General features: G+C 39.5%; 1 protein-coding gene across 1 annotated transcript in view; it reads left to right on the forward strand.

Annotated features, from left to right (window-relative positions):
* CFAP58 (cilia and flagella associated protein 58) overlaps positions 1–18,253 on the forward strand; it is a gene marked incomplete at both ends in the record, with an annotated part of 105,920 nt that overhangs the window by 40,307 nt on the left and 47,360 nt on the right. The window contains 2 exons of the mRNA XM_082672965.1: positions 392–503; positions 2,719–2,823. Coding sequence (XP_082529091.1) covers positions 392–503; positions 2,719–2,823 — 217 coding nt within the window. The remainder of the gene's footprint in view (positions 1–391; positions 504–2,718; positions 2,824–18,253) is intronic.

Raw genomic sequence — 18,253 nt, forward strand, 5'->3', positions numbered from 1 at the left:
TGAGCCTCAGTCTCTTGTATTCAGATGCCATACCTCATGGTGGAATGTGGCTTGTTTTCTGCTACTGTAGGAGACGTTTAGACACATTGAACAATATATTGAAATCCTCATAATTTACCTCCTCCCTCTTCTTTCCATATACTTCTAAAATTCCTTGGGTATCCAGAATCATAATTCTGAAGCGCTGGTACTTTTTTTTTTGTAAAGCTAAAGCTGAAGTTTGCACTCTGCAAGAATTGATATCATCTGTGTCTTGCGCAGATTAGGAGGCTAGTCTCAGTGGTCCTGAAGTCTCTCTGATCCCAGCTTTTTGTATAAGATGGAGTGCGCACGTAAAGGATATTCAAATGGGTGGAGAACTTCTTTGCAAAAGAAAGTTTGTCTTATTCAGGCAGGAGCTTTTTCACACGCAAAGGGAATTCCTGAAGGAGAGGACAAGATGCCGAGCCCTGGAGGAGGAACTGGAGAACCCCATGAATGTGCACAGATGGAGAAAGCTCGAGGTAACATTCGGGGGAACCTTCCTCCCACCCCCAAACCTCCTTCTAACCTGCTTGTCTTCTTACCTAAAGCACAATAAGAAGCATGTTTTTATTTCATACTATGCCATTGTCACCTAAAATCCAAGGCTAGATCAAATGTAAATTGGATTGTTCCAGATTTGGGTTTTGTTTTTAAAAGTCTTGGACAAAATCCTTTCTGCCTAAAGAAGACCCAGTGAAAGCTGTGAACTGGCCTCACCAATTGACATTGATTATTATTATTTTTTGTTGTTGTTTAAGCAGTGTTTGGTCAACCAGCTATTTTGCGGCTACCTGTTTGTCTTGGATGGTTAATTGCCTTCAGCTGCGCTGGCTACCAGCGTCTTCGCCATCTTTCAATTGGCCTTTGCACCCTTTTATTTCCCAAAGAAAATAGGGCTTTTGTGAACTTGCCCTCTTTTCAAAGAACTAGCATTGTGTTAGTCAAACTCCTTCTTTTAGGATCTGGGAACACAGTCAAAGTCCCATTGGTAGGTGATGGATAATAAACCTCATATTTTATTTTATGACCTCCTGATAGACATTTCCACCAGCAGATAACAGTAACAGACAAGCTCTGCTTATTCAAGAAAAAGATGCCCACCTCCTTTAGTTGTACCCAGCAATGTGGGTGCCAGAAGGGGCTTTGACTAAGTGAACAATTAGGGTGTTGGGAGAATAGAAGTATGTGATATAAGAAAGAGCAGGGCAAGGGGGAAAAACAGCCAAGTAGGTTTTTGTTTTCTATTTTCACTTTTTCCTTTAAATGAAGAAAGCATTAAGGATAATGCATTATAAATTGTTATGTAAACACGAGGTCTGAGTTTTAACGACATCCAGTCTTGCCAAGTGAATGTGTGCCAAATCTACTTCCAAAATATGGATATCGGTTGGCACTGCTTCGTATTTCTTAAGCAAAGTCATAGTCAATGGAATATCTCCCCCCACCTCTTTTGGACCCTCATTTATTCCTCTTCAGATGCCAAGAGTGGAGTAGCTTACTAAATAACAATAACATGGATGCACTTGGAGAAGTGGAGCTGAAAATTTAATTTAATTTAATTAATTTATTTTTGTGGTAGCTTTGATTGTTGCACTTTTTTTTTTAATTGGAGTACAGTTGATTAACAATGTTGTGTTAGTTTCAGGTGTACAGCAAAGTGATTCAGTTCTACATATACCTGTATCTATACTTTTTCTAAGGAGCTGAAAATTTTAAATTCATTTACTGTCACATTAGTTTATTCCATGTGTTTTCAAGCAGATCTTTAAAGTTTCCAATTCCATGTCAATATCTATTAAAAAAATTAGAAAAGAGACTCTGGGAGGTAGTTGAAAATATTTAGCTGCTAGATTAATTCAGAATGTCAGTACAGTTGAAAGTAAAGCTTTGGTTCAACGTCTAGAGGACAAATTATCAATATATAACTGTAGATCTTGTTTGAATTGTACACAGATAGCTATTGAAGGCGCATCAGAGCCTTACGGATTGATAATGCCGTTTGAGAGCTAAATGCCATGGTCCTGTTCTGCTGCCAATTATTAGCAGATGTCCACATCCTAGAAACTTTCCCCGTCATAGGCTGTAATGAATCTTCTTGTTGACAATTATGAAAGGAGAATCCTGAAAACGAATGAATTAGGGAACCCTGTCTCATTCCTATGGAAACAGAAATGATGGTAGGGAAAACCTCAGAGCATAGTAATTAAGAAGCCCAGGCTTTGGAGCCAGGCATTCTTGACTTGAATCCAGCTCTGACCTTTATCGGTGGGGGTAAATGACCTCCTCTGAGCCTCAGTTGCCTTATCTGTAAAAGGGGAAGATAATACTGTCTAGTAGGGCTGTCATGTGACTAAAATTTGATAATGTATGAAAAACACTTAGCATAGTGTCCAGATGGCGGCAGAGAACCAGGTATCTGGCCCAGGAGCTACCATTATTGCCGCTGTTGTTATTATTTCCCCTGGTGGAATAAGCATACTCACTTTCCGTTTATTGGCTAACTAGAGCCAAACATCAGTCTGTTTTGATGACTGTCTCATCTGTTGTACTTTTTATTTTTTTGGTTCTAATTCTTTCTGTATTGGGTCTACATCTTTGCAATAGATTTTAACAGAACAATAATTATTTTACATAGGGACCTCAGTGCTTTGAAACTGATAATTTCAGCTGCTTTATTTTGCTCCCCTCGAGTAGGCCAGTGACCCCAGTACCTTTGAGCTGATACAGAAAATTCATACCCTGCAGAAGCGTCTCATCAGCAAGACAGAAGAGGTGGTTGAAAAAGAGCTGCTCCTTCAGGTAGCATTTCCATTGTCTGTACTCATCGAACAAGTATATTTTCTTAGCACCATCATCTCCAGGACAATGTTTTCAGAATTAGTTATTTGGCAGTGTTGCATGCCCCATTTTTAACTGTAGATGGCAACAGGGACTCACACACAGAGAACAAACAATCTGATTAATTGGTCTTTTATGCTGCCATGACCGATATTTCAAGAATTCTAGAAAATTAAGTTCAAGGCTACACTTACTGCATTGGGTAATGTGAGCTCCCCGCTGCTCTGCAGTTTTATTTGTTAGATTCTTTTAAATACTTTTCTTCATATCTTCATATAATGTGAAATCCCATGATTTTGACTTTGAAAACTAGCTTTCACATAGAGCGCAAATGTCCTCTTGAAGGTTTGTGAGAGTGAAATGGAAGGAAAGGTATCTTTTTGAGGATTTTATGCAGTAAGTTATTCTGGAGCAATTAACAATGGTAACAGCCTTGTGGGCCTGTATCTTTGCAAGTGCCAGTTGTCACCACCATCATTTCCTTCATCACCATTATCATCATCGTGCCAGATACTGTGCTGGTGGCTTTATCTCCTTGTCTCAATTCCTCTTCACAGTTCTGGGGTTGGGGGTTGTCATCCCCAATCAGCGGATGAGGATGATGAACCTCAGGAGTTTGGTGTCGATAAAGAATATAAGCTCTGGTGTTAGGTGGCCTGGGTTGGAATCCTGCCTCTGCCAATCTGTAGCTGTGTGAGGTTAACTTCTCTGCACCTGAGGTTCTTGATCTGTATTATGGGACAATATAGAACCTATGAAAAGGGATGTTGTTGGGACATTAAGCGTGTGCAAGACTAATGGCTCAGGATCTCCATCTTTGACATGATACCTTGTCCTATTTCGTGCACTCACACAGATGCTCCTGGGCTGCCTGGGTCCTAACTCCCCAGATGTGGGGAGAGAGCTCCTATACTTTGCTCCTGGCCAATATCCCTGATTTCTGAGGGCACTCCAGTGTGGGGAAAGCCTGTGATTCTCCCCGGTAATAAAATTAACCAGCACTTGGTAGAGAATTCTAGAATATAAGGCTACTTGTTCCCAGTAGTGTAACCATTTAACTTCAGTAGCTCCCTACGAAACTGAGTAATTCAGTGAAAGGAAGAGCATGGCTTCACTCTACAGCCAGCACAGAAACTAGCATGTAATTGGGCCAAAAGAATTCATTTTATCCCCCTTCATTTTAGCTGCCCTCAGTCATAGTCTCAGGTTTCATCACTCTCATTCAATCCCCACACGGGGAAAGCATGACACCTCAATGTCCTCGGTCACCGTTTATCATGTACCAACAACAGTAGCTCCCTCTTTTGCCTGGGCCCTCCGTGTGGCTGGCCTCATGGAAGGTCTGTGTCTCTGTTCATTATTTTCTCTACAGTCAATGAAATCTGAACATGGGATGTGTGTTGGATGAAATTAAGAAATTAGTGTTGATTATATAAGGTGTAGTAGGAGTGTTAATGGTTATGTTTTGTAAAAAGAAAAAAAAAGCCTTTTTATAAGAGAGATGCATTGAAGTATTTACAGGTGAAATGATACATAGTCTGGGGTTTATTTTAGAATTTTCCAGCAAAGAAATGAAGAAAGGGGGAAGGGATCGGAGACACATGGTTATGGAGATGGAGGATGGATGAAATAAAATTGGCAAAATGTTAAAAATAAAAGGCATGTTGAAAGGAGGATTGAAAGAGCTTAGCATTATGCTTAGCAAATAAATGACCAATTATTCTTATATTTCTAATTCCAAAGCCCATAATATTAACCATACATTGGGTTCATTCTGTTCTTTTTCTACCTGGTTAAGGTTGGTGCTCAGCTCATTAATGTTCAGCCTGCTTTTCTAATATAACTAAGCATTTACAGGTACAAAATGTCCTTGAAAAACTTTCATTTCTTCCCGCAGGTTTTGAAATGTGGTATTTTCATTTTCATCTAGTCCTAAATATTTTCTATTTTCAAAATTATTTCTATTTTGAGAGTAAGTCTTAAAAAATATCCACTGTTTCTCCTATGATAATTAAAAGTACAAATTTAAATTTCTAAAAATATAGGTATTTAAGTTATCTTTTAGTTATTGATTTCTCACTTTTTGCATTGTGATCTGTATTATACTGATTCTTTGAGACTTGTTTTGTGACCAGCTAAATAGTCAGTTTTAATTGATCTTTGCTATTGTTTTCTTTGTTTCTATTTCATTTATTTCTGCTCTGATCTTTATGATTTCTTTCCTTCTGCTAACTTTGGATTTTGTTTGTTCTTCTTTCTCTAGTTCCTTTAGGTTTAAGGTTAGATTGTTGGAGATTTTTCTTGTTTCCTGAGGTAGGCTTGTATAGCTCTAAACTTCCCTCTTAGAACTGCTTTTGCTGCATCCCATAGGTTTTGGATCGTGGCGTTTTCATTGTCATTTGTCTCTAGGTATTTTTTGATTTCCTCTTTGATTTCTTCAGTGATCTCTTGGTTATTTAGTAATATATTGTTTAGCTTCCATGTGTTAGTGTTTTTTACGTTTTTTTCCCTGTAATTGATTTCTAATCTCATAGCACTGTGGTCAGAAAAGATGCTTGATATGGTTTCAGTTTTCTTAAATTTACTGAGGCTTGATTTGTGACCCAAGATATGACTTATCCTGGAGAATGTTCCATGCGCACTTGAGAAGAAAGTGTAATCTGCTGTTTTTGGATGGAATGTCCTATAAATATCAGTAAACTGTATCTGGTCTGTTGTGTCATTTAAAGCTTGGGCTTCTTTATTAATTTTCTGTTTGGATGATCTGTCCATTGGTGTAAGTGAGGTGTTAAGGTCCCCCAGTATTACTCTGTTACTGTGGATTTCCTCTTTTATAGCTGTTAGCAGTTGCCTTATGTATTGAGGTGCTCCTATGTTGGGTGCATATATATTTATAATTGTTATATCTTCTTCTTGGATTGATCCCTTGATCATTATGTAGTGTCCTTCCTTGTCTCTTGTAACATTCTTTATTTTAAAGTCTATTTTATCTGATACGAGTATTGCTACTCCAGGTATCTTTTGACTTACATTTGCATGGAATATCTTTTTCCATCCCCTCACTTTCAGTCTGAATGTGTCCCTAGGTCTGAAGTGGGTCTCTTGTAGACAGCATATATATGGGTCTTGTTTTTATATCCATTCAGCAAGCCTGTGTCTTTTGGTTGGAGCATTTAATTCATTCACATTTAAGGTAATTATCTATATGTATGCTCCTATGACCATTTTCTTAATTTTTGTAGGTCCTTTTCTTCTTTTGTGTTTCCCAGTTAGAGAAGTTCCTTTAGCATTTGTTGTAGAGCTGGTTTGGTGGTGCTGAATTCTCTTAGCTTTTGCTTGTCTGTAAAGCTTTTGATTTCTCCATCGAATCTGAATGAAATCCTTGCCGGGTAGAGTAATCTTGGTTGTAGGTTCTTCCCTTTCATCACTTTTTTTTTTTTTTTTCCCTTTCATCACTTTAAGTATATCATGCCACTCCCTTCTGGCTTGTAGAGTTTCTGCTGAGAAATCAGCTGTTAACCTTATGGGAGTTCCCTTGTATGTTATTTTTCGTTTTTCCCTTGCTGCTTTCCATAATTTTTCTTTGTCTTTAATTTTTGCCAATTTGATTACTATGTGTCTTGGCGTGTTTCTCCTTGGGTTTATCCTGTATGGGACTCTCTGAGCTTCCTGGACTTGGGTGGCTATTTCCTTTCCCATGTTAGGGAAGTTTTTGACTATAATCTCTTCAAATATTTTCTCCGGTCCTTTCTCTCTCTCTTCTCCTTCTGGGACCTGTATCATGTGAATGTTGTTGTGTTTAATGTTGTCCCAGAGGTTTCTTAGGCTGTCTTCATTTCTTTTCATTCTTTTTTCTTTATTCTGTTCTGCAGCAGTGAATTCCACCATTCTGTCTTCTGGGTCACTTATCCGTTCTTCTGCCTTAGTTATTCTGCTATTGATTCCTTCTAGTGTAGTTTTCATTTCAGTTATTGTGTTGTTCATCTCCGTTTGTTTGTTCTTTAATCCTTCTAGATCTTTGTTAAACATTTCTTGCATCTTCTTGATCTTTGCCTCCATTCATTTTTCGAGGTCCTGGATCATCTTCACTATCATTATTCTGAATTCTTTTTCTGGAAGGTTGCCTATCTCCACTTCATTTAGTTGTTTTTCTGGGGTTTTATCTTGTTCCTTCATCTGGTACATAACCCTCTGCCTTTTCATCTTGTCTGTCTTTCTGTGAATGTGGTTTTTGTTCCACAGGCTGCAGAATTGTAGTTCTTCTTGCTTCTGCTGATAGTCAGTTTTTATAACCAATGCCTAGGTGCTTGAAAAAGATATGTATTCTCCAAATGTTCAAGATTCGGGAGTCTATGTGATGTTCGTCAGACCAACCTTGTTAATTGCATTGTCCAAATCTATACCTTTCCTAATTTTTTTGTCTACCTAATTACAGAAAAAAAGTTTGGAGATTTGTCTATTTTTCCTTGTAGTTTTTGGCCTTAAGTACATTTTAGATTATGTTCACAAGGTGAGTAAAAGGTTATAGTTAACACTTCTTCCTGTTGAATTGTTCCTTTAATATTATGAAAGAACCCTCCTTAATCCTTAATGCTTTTACTTATAAAATTGTGTGATATTAATATAGCTTTACCAGTTTTTTTTGCATCATTTTTCTGTACTTTTAAACTTTTGGTGTCCTTATATTTCAATGAGTCTCTTGTAATAAAAAAAAAACCTAATCTGATATCTTTGTTTTTTGACTTGTGTGTTTAGTCTGTTTATATTTATTGATAATTTTAGGGTTATTTCTACTTCTTATTTTCTATTTACCCTGATATATTTTTTTTAATGCTCAAAAATAGTGTGTTCCTGCTTTCTCTTGGACTGAGTTTTCTTTATTCCCTCTTTTTCCCTCCACCACTCACTTCTCTCTCCTCATTACTCCCTATTCTCCTTTTCCTGGTGTATTTATTTATTTTTGCTGAATAGTACCAGCGCTCAGTGTAATTCTGTCTCTCTCTGATTTCCTTAAAAATTTAACATGCATAGTTGACATCAAGTCTAAACAAATGTAAAGTTAATCAATATCCTTATCCTTCTTGCAAACAGTGCAGGGACTTGGAATGTTTTAACTCCAGTTACCTCCTACAGTCTTCCCAGTATTAGTCATCATCATCAGTATTTTATAGAGTCTATGAATTATTTATTCAGATTCACCAGAATATTTACCAGTTCCTTTGTTTTCTGTTTCTTCACCTCTCCAGTTTCTTACCTCTAGGTTCCATCTCCTTCTTCTTGAAGTGCATCCTTTCATAGTTCTTAAAATGACAAATTTTTCAATGACTAACACTCTCTTTTGCTTGTCTGAAAATGTATTTATTTTGGCCTTACTTGTAAATGGTTAAGTTGAAACCCTGTTTTCTACTTGTACTTTGAAGATGTTAGTCCTCTGTGTTAGCTTTTAATGATGCTATTGAGGAGTCTGCTGTCAGTCTAATTATTATTGCTCCTTTTTAAGTATCCTGCCCTTTCTTTGTTTGATTGTTAGAGTTTCTCTTTGTCCTTCATGTTCTGGAATTTCAGCACAATGCATTTGGTATGAATTTAGTTTTAATTACTATGCTTAGGACTCATTGTGTTTCCTGAACCTGAGGATTCCTGTTGTTAAAAAATAAAATTCAACTGAGTAAATTTTAAAGATATTATTGGATTTTTCCAACAATTCATGAATTGGGCAACATTCCATCTAGCAATTAGAAAGGAACTCTAAAGAGCTGTACAAAATGGAAAACTTTTATAGGCAGAAGGGGGCAGGACAAGGAAGTTACTAGCAAAGAGTGAGTTGTCTCAGGCAAGGTCACCTTCCTTTGGGGTACAGCAGGGGTCTGTCAGGCAGATTTCCTCACTGACCAGGAATGACCAGTGCTGACTGGGTAATTTCAAACTGACCAGTTGAGATTACATTTCTAGGAAAGGCTGAAATTGCAATTGGGTTAGGCATTAAGTCTCAGTTTGTTGATGTGGGCTTAACACAAGTGACTGCATTTTGGGCCTTTTGTCTCTTTTTTTAACAGTGTGTCTTTGAATAATCTCTCCTTTATCTTTCTATTTTCACTCCTTCTGGAACTCTTATTAGATGTATGTTGGACTTTGTCCCATTCTTTTTTTCTTATCTACTGACCTCTTTGATATTTTTCTTCTCTTTATTTATTGTGTTACATTTTCTCAGCTTTATCTTCTTGTTCACTAAGTCTCTCTTGAGGTGTGCTTATCTGCTAATAGCCAATCCATCGAGATTTTATTTTCAATAATTTAATTTTTATTTTTTTTCACATATGACTGGTCTTTGTTGATAGTGTCTTGATCTTTTATGTTTGTATTCCTTTCTTTATGTCTTCAATTAATTGAAACATTTATTTTAGAGTCTTTATCTGATTGTTCTATTATTTGAAGGTCTTGGAGGTCTTTCCTATTGTTTACTGTGACTGCTGACTTTCATTCATGGTGGACTTTTTCCGTTTGTGTTGGATTTTGGATTATGAACTCATTTTCAGAAAGGCTTTATTTATGGAACTTGGAAATGGTCCAGGTTAAGGGTATGTCCTTTCATTTGTTTCTGTCGGATGCTGTAAGAGATATCACTTGCTTAGGATAATTGTTTATGTTAAATTCTCATTTTGGGGCTTTCTAGACTACCTGGTTGATGTATATTAGAACTCTAAACTCTTATGATAGAAGACCCATGGATACAAATTCTCAGGGTAGGCATTTTTTTCCCCATGCAGAACCCAGGAGAGAGAGTTGGATTTCCTTGTGGTCTTCCTGTCCCAGTGGGTGAATTTCTCTTTGTTGTCTCTTTACACTGAGGCTGTAACTCTTTTAAGTTCCTAACTTTATGTGGAGGAGTCTCAGTACTATCTACCCACTTCATGCAGGCTCAGTAACTCATCTTTTATCCTCTTATGGCCGTTAAACTCCAAGCCCCTTGTTCAGCGAGTCCAGCCATTTGTCCCAGTCACAGCCCCCAAGGGAGCGCTGCAGTTTCTATTTACTGCTCTAATACGCAGTTCACCCTTTGATTTTGACATTTGAGGATCAAACTACTTGCAAACTCCATTTTGTGATTAAAAGGATGTGTTGTTTTGTTGAGCAAGTCTAATGCTTTGTGGACTTTAGTTTTCAGGTTATTTAGTATGCCATAATGCCATAAACAGAAATTTCTTGTTTATTCTAATCCGTAGTTTTCTCATCCATAAACTGGGACAATAAGTACCCACCCACAGAATTGAGTGGAAGTGCACATACAGGTTGATCAGAGTGTTTAGTTAACATTATGGTGATGATTGTTAATATTATTAACCAAAAAGCATTTTTTTCCAGGTCTCCAAAGTTTAATGTCCTGCTTCACTCCCCTTTGTCCAGTTTCTCATTTCACCTTTCTTTTGGATGGTTGGGCTGCCCTGGGTCTGCTGTGAGTTTTCTTCCAGAGCTTGCGCATCTGCTGACAAGCAAGCCTTGGTATCTTGGTGAAACACCGGGTGCTCCACGGGGTTTGACAGTTTCTCAATTTCATCTGTTTTATTAAATTATGAGAGAAGTTCTCTAAACTCACAACAGAACATTTTGCAATTAGGAAGATTTTTGGTGGAATTCTTAGTATCAGAACATTTTTAAAATGATTGTTTAATCTGTTACATGGTGCTGAAGAGCCCCTATCATTTCCCAGCAGCAGATGTAATGGAAGTTTATTTGCCCCCAATAGACTGTGAGTTCTTTGAGGAAAGGCACTTGTTAATTAATCCTTCTAACCCCAATGCCTGATACAGAACCAGGCATATAATAAGTGCTCAGTAAAGATGGACAGGCTCTTTGCCTGGGCAACTCCTGTTCACCCTTTAGACCTGAGACTAAATGCTCGCTCCTCAGGGGTCCCTCTTAGGTCTCTAGGTTAGGTTTCTTGGTACACGTTCCCATACCTTGACTTTGCTTTCCTACCACTGTCACACTTGTAATTAATGAAATACTTGCAATTGTGTGCTTAGTGACTTTCCTGCTAGACCATAAGCTTCACAAAGGCAGTTCCCATGTCTATCGCAATGATTATTTCATCCCTCGCAAATATTTATTTAGTGACTGATTAAATGTTGCAAGAACGGTGGTCCTTCAATAAGTGATGTGTCCCACAGTCATTTGAGCTCTGTCTTTGAGCTCTGAGAGGTTATGGGAATTATTGTTCCTGTTGCCTCTGCATTTGTGTTATTAACTTCTAACTTTGCAGGAGCCTGGAATTTACTGTGGTTTACAATGTTGTGTTAGTTTCTGCTATATAACAAAGTGAATCAGCTATATGTATACATATATCCCCATGTCCCCTCCCTCTTGTGTCTCCCTCCCACCCTCCCTATCCCACACGGAGCTGATCTCCCTGTGCTATGCGGCTGCTTCCCACTAGTTACCTATTTTACATTTGGTAGTGTATATGTGTCAATGCCACTCTCTCACTTTGTCCCAGCTTTCCCTCCCCGCCGCCCCATGTCCTCAAGTCCATTCTCTATGTCTGTGTCTTTATTCCTGTCCTGCCCCTAGGTTCTTCAGAACCTTTTTTTTTTTTTTTTTTAGATTCCATATATATGTGTTAGCGTACGGTATTTGTCTTTCTCTTTCTTACTTACTTCACTCTGTATGACAGACTGTAGGTCCTTCCGCCTCACTACAAATAACTCAATTTCATTTCTTTTTATGGCTGAGTAGTATGGAAAGCTGCTGCTTCTTGGCATCTGGGTCCTGCCCTTTCAAGGTGAACTTTCTCTTCTAATTTAATTTTATGACTGGATGCAAGTTGGTTTACTTAACTGTAAAATGGCTTGAATGATAAGCGGGTTTGGATGGATCTGTGCAAATTATTAGCTGTGCAGGGAGAGCAAACCTCATAGAGCACATTTTTAGATAATCCTTTGGTAGGATCTTCATTTTTCTTGATCTTCTGATTGTCTTACATTTATTGAATGTTTACAAAGGGTTAGACCTTGTTCTAAATGCTTTGTGTATGTATTATGTCATTTAATCATTGTCGCACCCCAATGAGATAAGAGCTATTATCTTTCCCTTCACAGGCAGGAAACATGAGGCACAGAAAAGTTTAGAGACTTGTCCCCAAGGCCATACATCTGGCATTTGGTGGAGTTTTGAGTCTAACTGTGGCAGTCTGGCTCCATGGAAAACTAGGTCACTGATTTGATTCATCTGCAGACCACACTGGTCATTAATGGGGAAAGGTCTCATTTCTCACTGCATCTAGAGCCTTGTCACTCTAAGCGTGGTCCTAGGACCAGTGGCATTGACATCACCTGACAGCTTTTTAGAAATGCAGAATCTCAGGACCTCCCCGGGCCTTAATAAATCATAACCAGCATTATAACAAAATGCCTAGGCATTCAGGATACTGGTTCAGACAGAGAAGCACTGAGGCCCCTTTCTTAGCTCCAAAGCAAGAGCCATGGTTCAGGAAGGAACCCCACGACTCTTGGTTACTACATGCATGGCCTTGCCTAGTTATCTAATCTTCTTATACTTTGGTCTCCTTCTCTGAAACTTGGAGCTCATCATCTTGTCAGCATCCTTTTGTTGTTGTGAAGATGAAGGGAAAGAACTGCATAGAGCACTTAGCAGATGCCAGGGGGCATGAGAATTGGCCAGTGCTCAAGAAATATTGTTATAGCTCCTCCTCCATATTTGTGGGTTCCATATCCATGGATTCAACCGACTGCAGATCAAAAATATTTTTTTTTTTTTTTTTTTTTTTTCGGTACGGGGCCCTCTCACTGTTCTGGCCTCTCCCGCTGCGGAGCACAGGCTCCGGACGCGCAGGCCCAGCGGCCACGGCTCACGGGCCCAGCCGCTCCGCGGCACGCGGGATCCTCCCGGACCGGGGCACGAACCCGTGTCCCCTGCATCGGCAGGCGGACTCTCAACCACTGCGCCACCAGGGAGGCCCAAAAATATTTTTAAAAATTCCAGAAAGTTCCAAAAAGCAAAAGTTGAATTTGCCACATGCTGGCAACTATTTATGTAGCATTCACATTGTATTAGGTGTTATAAGTAATCTAGAGACTAAAGTATATGGGAAGATGTGTGTAGGTTAGGTGCAAATACTGTGGCATTTTATATAAGGGAATTGAGCATCTGTGGATTTTGGTATCTGTGTGGGGTCCTGGAACCAACCTCCCATGGATACCGACGGATGACTGTATTTCTGGGTTGGAGCATACTAACCTGACACTTCGGTCCTCAGCTCTTGAATTCCAAGGACTGAGATCTGGGAGGAAACTGACAAATGAGTGCACCCAGGGTTTGAGGCATGTTTTAGGACCCCATAAACTCTTGAAGGCTACTGATGTTAGTATGAAAAGTCTAGAATGTTTCTTTGTTAATAGAGGCATGAGGATCCTTGATCCTGTTTGATAGTAGCCTGGATGCATTTGGCAGAAGCTGCGGAGAGTTTTGAAGAGTGGAGGAAAATGACAGTAACAGTTCACAATTACTGCCTGCTGCGAGCACGCGCAGCAACTCTGTGCTAAAACATTTTGCTTTCATTGTATCCATAGGAAACCCAGTTGAGGTTGAGGCTGTTATTGTTTCCATTTTACAGAGGAGGAAACTGAGGCTTGGAAACAAAACTTGCCCAAGATTTTATGGCTAAGAAATTTCAGAGCTACAATTATAAACCAGGGTTTAGTAAGCTATGGCCTGCAGTGGGCCATATCTGGCTCACCGCCTGTTTTTATATGGCCCACAGTAAGGATAGTATTTATATATTTAAGGGATTAGAAAAAAATCAAAAGAATAATATCTTGTGACATGTAAAAATGATATGAAATTCAAATTTCAGTGTCCACAAATCAAGCTTTCTTGGTGCACAGCCACACTTATCCACTCATCTATTGTACATGACTCCTTTTATGTTGCAGCAGCAGAGTTGAGTAGTTGTGACAGAGACTGTGTGGCCCACAAAGTCCATAGGACTTACTGTCTGGCCTTTTATAGGAAGGGTTTCCTGCCTCCTCTTTGAAACCTGAAATCCAGAACAGAGCCTCTCACCACTGTTCTATGGTGCCTCCCCGTAAAGCCACTAAGCATCCCATTTCCATGACCACTTTCTCTCCCAAATTCCAAAGTAATTATAAAATTATTAATGCACTGCCTTAAGATATGGAAGGTGAATTCTAACATCATGTCCCAGTTGCTGGTGGTGTGATGGACACCAACCACAATTCTTGCCCATTGTGTTCGAGGATAGCTAAGTGACCATGCTCCCCAAACAGAGCTGAAGTGGTTGAAGATGTTCCCTCCCTAGAGAGACAGAGGGACTGAAAGGCACAGTGTAAGCTGAAGCTGTTGACTAGAAGCCCATCTGCAGGCTTTTGTTCTGGTCTAAAATCAAAGGGAAGAAGAATGAGGTGAGAGGGGGATTACCTCCTGGAGAGCCTTGCTGTCCTCACCAGAGAATATATAATGTGTTGGGACTGGTGGCGGTGGCTTCTTCCCCAGCATGTTCCTGGTGGGCTGCTGCTACCCTGCCACCTCTTCCAGGAATCCCAGAGGATTCCTGCTGTCCTGCACATGCTCTTCCATGTCAGGGAGGATGGAAGGAGCAATTGGAGATGGGTTGTTCAGAAAACAAGCTGCTAATGCTGGCCCGACACAGAGATGCACACACCTCCGTGTGGGCTGCCTGCGGGGCACCATATACCTCTATCCACCTGGTCTGTCTTAGTCAGCCTCAGTGTGAGCGCTTAGAGAGGGCGGCACCTCACTCATGATCTTAGAGCACCACAGCAACCATTAGTGTCTGATGGGCACATTATCAAAGTGCCTTCCATGTATTGTATCTCAGTCGTTCCCAAATGTTCGACTGGGGATTGGGAAACTCTATATGTTTCCAAACAAATATCCTTTGGTTTGTAATGAAAGAGCACAATGTGTAGCGTAAAGCCAATTTTACTTTTTAGTTTGGGGGCCTCTCTTTTTCCCTTGTCCTTCTTTCTTGCCTTTGGAGATGTAGGATGTTATTTTTTGAAATGGCATTCTCTTATTTTTTTGTGCATTCCTTTCTTTTTTTAAATTAATTTTTATTGGAGTATAGTTACTTTACAATGTTGTGTTAGTTTCTACTGTACAGCAAGATGAATCAGCTATACATATACACATATCCCCTCTGTTTTGGATTTCCTTCCCATTTAGGTCACCGCAGTGCGTTAAGTAGAGTTCCCTGTACTATACAGTATGTTCTCATTAGTTATCTATTTTATACATAGTATCAATAGTGTATCTATGTCAATCCCAATCTCCCAATTCCTCCCACCCCCCTCATTCCCCCTTGGTACCCATAGCATTCCCACAGCTGACTGGTGGGCTAGACCTTTGATTTGGTTAGGAAGGGTTTTGTTCATGTTATGTGATTTGAAACAAGTGGTTTTGAAAGGGGCTGTCTTGATCGACTTCCTTCTCCTCACCCCTATTTTCATCTCAGTATTGAGTTAGGGTTGAGGCATTTTAAAGTGTCAGAAATCCAGGGCAAAGCAGGCCTGATTCCAGAGGTTTCATTATCAAAGAACAGACAGACAGTAAGTCTGAGGTAGATACGGAGGCTCTTCCCTCTCCTCATGGGAACACCTTCTATACCCACGAGAAGAAAGGAACTTCTGCTCAACTTCCCACCCATTTCTCCAGCCCCTTCCAAGACTCCTTTCCCTCCCCACCCTCATCCCCCCAAGACCAGAAAGGGAGTCATTGCTCATCTGATTGGTCACAGCCTGAAACTTGGGCCACTGTTGCTGATGGGCCAGGTCATCATATGTTAAATAGCTCCTGCCCCTGTGCTGAAGCTCTCTTGCTCTTCCAGTTTCTGTGTCAGAGGTCAGCAGGCCAGGGCAAGATCCACCATGTCCACCGTCCACCCTAAATGCTCTGTGTCTTCGATTAGGTGGACAGGCCTCATTGGGTCTGTTCTGCCTGACCACTTAAGATATGAGAGAGAGAGAGAGAGAGAGAGAGAATGAAATCTCTTGGTCCCAACAATTATCCAGCCCAATGGACAAGAGAAGCCTTTCATGGCAGGTGGTGTGGGTGATATCAGATAGAAAAGCATAGTGATTAAGAGCTCAGACTCTTGAGCAAATCAGATGTGTGAGCCCAAGGTTACTCATAATACTGTGTGACCCCAACCAAGTTACTTTACTTCCCTAAGCCTCGGTTCTTGATTTGTAAAATACAGATTATAATAATACCTTTCATATGAGGTTTTTGTGTAGATTAATCAGGATCATTTGTATCAAGCACATAGCCTCATGCTTGCACTGAATGAGTGTTAGCTGCTATTATCATAGATTGCACATTGGATGTAGATTTTAGAAGGATTCCCAAACTAGTAGCTTATAAGTGGCTTAGTATAACAACTCAGCATTTCATAGGCAAACTCACTTTTGGGAATAATTACATAGACCCACACATTCTTAGGGAAGCCTCTCACGTTCTCTCTGTGGTGACTGGAGCATTAACTGGTGTGCTCATGAAATAGATTCTGAGATGACATTGGTATCAGATAGCTTTTGCTGTATAACAAACCAATCCAAAGCGTAGTGGCTTAAAACAAAGTCATTTATTAGATTTTGATCCTATCAGTTGGCAATTTAGGCTGGGCTCAGCCAGCCAGTTTTTCTGTTGGGCTTGTCTGGACTCACTTGTGTTTCTGCAGGCAGCTGGCAGGCTGCTAGGAGCTGGTTGACTTAGACGGGATGTAATTCACACGTATGGTGCTTGTGCTGGCACTTGGCTGGAGTGATGGGAGTGACAGACCGCATGTGTCCACTAGGCTAGCCCAGGTTTATTCTCCTGATGTCAGTCTCAGGGTTTCCAAGAGCAGCAAGAAAGGACAAGCCCTGACATGCAAGTGCTTTTTGAGCCTCCGTTTGTGTCATGCTTGCTAATGTTCCATTGACCAAAGCAAGTAACATGGCCAAGCCCAGAGTGAATGTGGAAGAGGACTAAGATCGTGAGACATGCAGCCATTATTGCAACAGTAATACCACAGTCTCCTTTCTTTTGTGGATCTGAGGGGAAGTACTTTGCACTTAAGCATTCAAGTGGTATAAGATCTCTTTTTTTTAATCCTTTGTCAGATATGGTATTTTAATATGCTTGGCATCTGGTCGCTCTCCTTGGATTTTGTTGCTGACATGTTTTTCTTTTCTTTAATCTTTTATTCTCTTTATTTGGGAAATTATAGTTTGCTGCATAGTTCTTTTTATAGGAGAAACAGCTGTGATGTCATAACTGAGCACATTTCCTTAGGGTTATGCATTTATCCCCATGCATTTGGAAATATGACCCATAATCCACTTGTTTATTTCTATTTTGGTCTCTGACTTCATATTGAATAAGAGCAAATATGTGAAGCAAAAATATGTAAGTTGATAAATTAACCTTTTAAAAATGTTATTTACTATTTTCTTTTGATTTCTAGTTTATTGAGCTCTAATAGATGAGGGAATGTTTAAAAAAATTCTTTCTTTTATAAGGGCCAGTTTGAATAGAGTTTCACAACGTGGGGTTTTGGTGTCAGAAACTATTCAAGTTTTTTTTTTTTTTTTGTGAGAGCAGTGTTTAAACAGGATATTTTTAATGCAAAAACAGATAGCAGTAATATGGCTAGTAACTGAAAATGGAACTAAATAGATTACTTAGAGTTCAAACAAAACATTCTCAATAAAGAATTTCTCAGTGGAACATTTAGGTTCTTATTGAATCTGTGCATAATTATATCTTACTCCCCAAATGAAACAGATTTCCAGTGATAAATGTTTCTGGACAGCAGCAAGATTCAATTCAGTTCATTTCAAGATGCAGATTTATTTGTGAAATTAGAAGAAAATAGTTGCCAGCGATAACCTGGGGGAGTCCTATTTTTAGCTGCTATGTTTCACCCAGAAATATCTCAGAGATAGAGGTGCTTCTCACAAGGATGAGAAAAAACTGCAGCTGGAGCAGAAATTAATTTGTATTTGTAGTTCAGACACCTACTGAATCCTTAATTTGTTTTTTTTTATGATTTTAGGGGAATTTATAGAATCGTTTAGATTGGAAGAAATCTCCAGTTGGTCATCAAGTTCCCTCTCCTTATAATGGCAGCACTGATTTTATTATCCTTAAAGCAGCTCTGATAGATCGGTGTCAAGTCTGGCTCATGTTTCATGCATTTAAAAATGTGTGTTCCCTACCCTGAGTATATTTAATGTGTAGGAGACAGGCCGGGAGCTGCCTATATGCCCAGGGGACCTCTTCTGAGTTCCTGACACACAGTCTTCTCTGGAACAGATGCCAGATATGTAGCATATTAAGCATTATATTGATG

The sequence above is a fragment of the Grampus griseus genome, assembly GCF_964374135.1.
Source record: "Grampus griseus genome assembly, chromosome: 16".
Taxonomy (NCBI): Eukaryota; Metazoa; Chordata; class Mammalia; order Artiodactyla; family Delphinidae; genus Grampus; species Grampus griseus.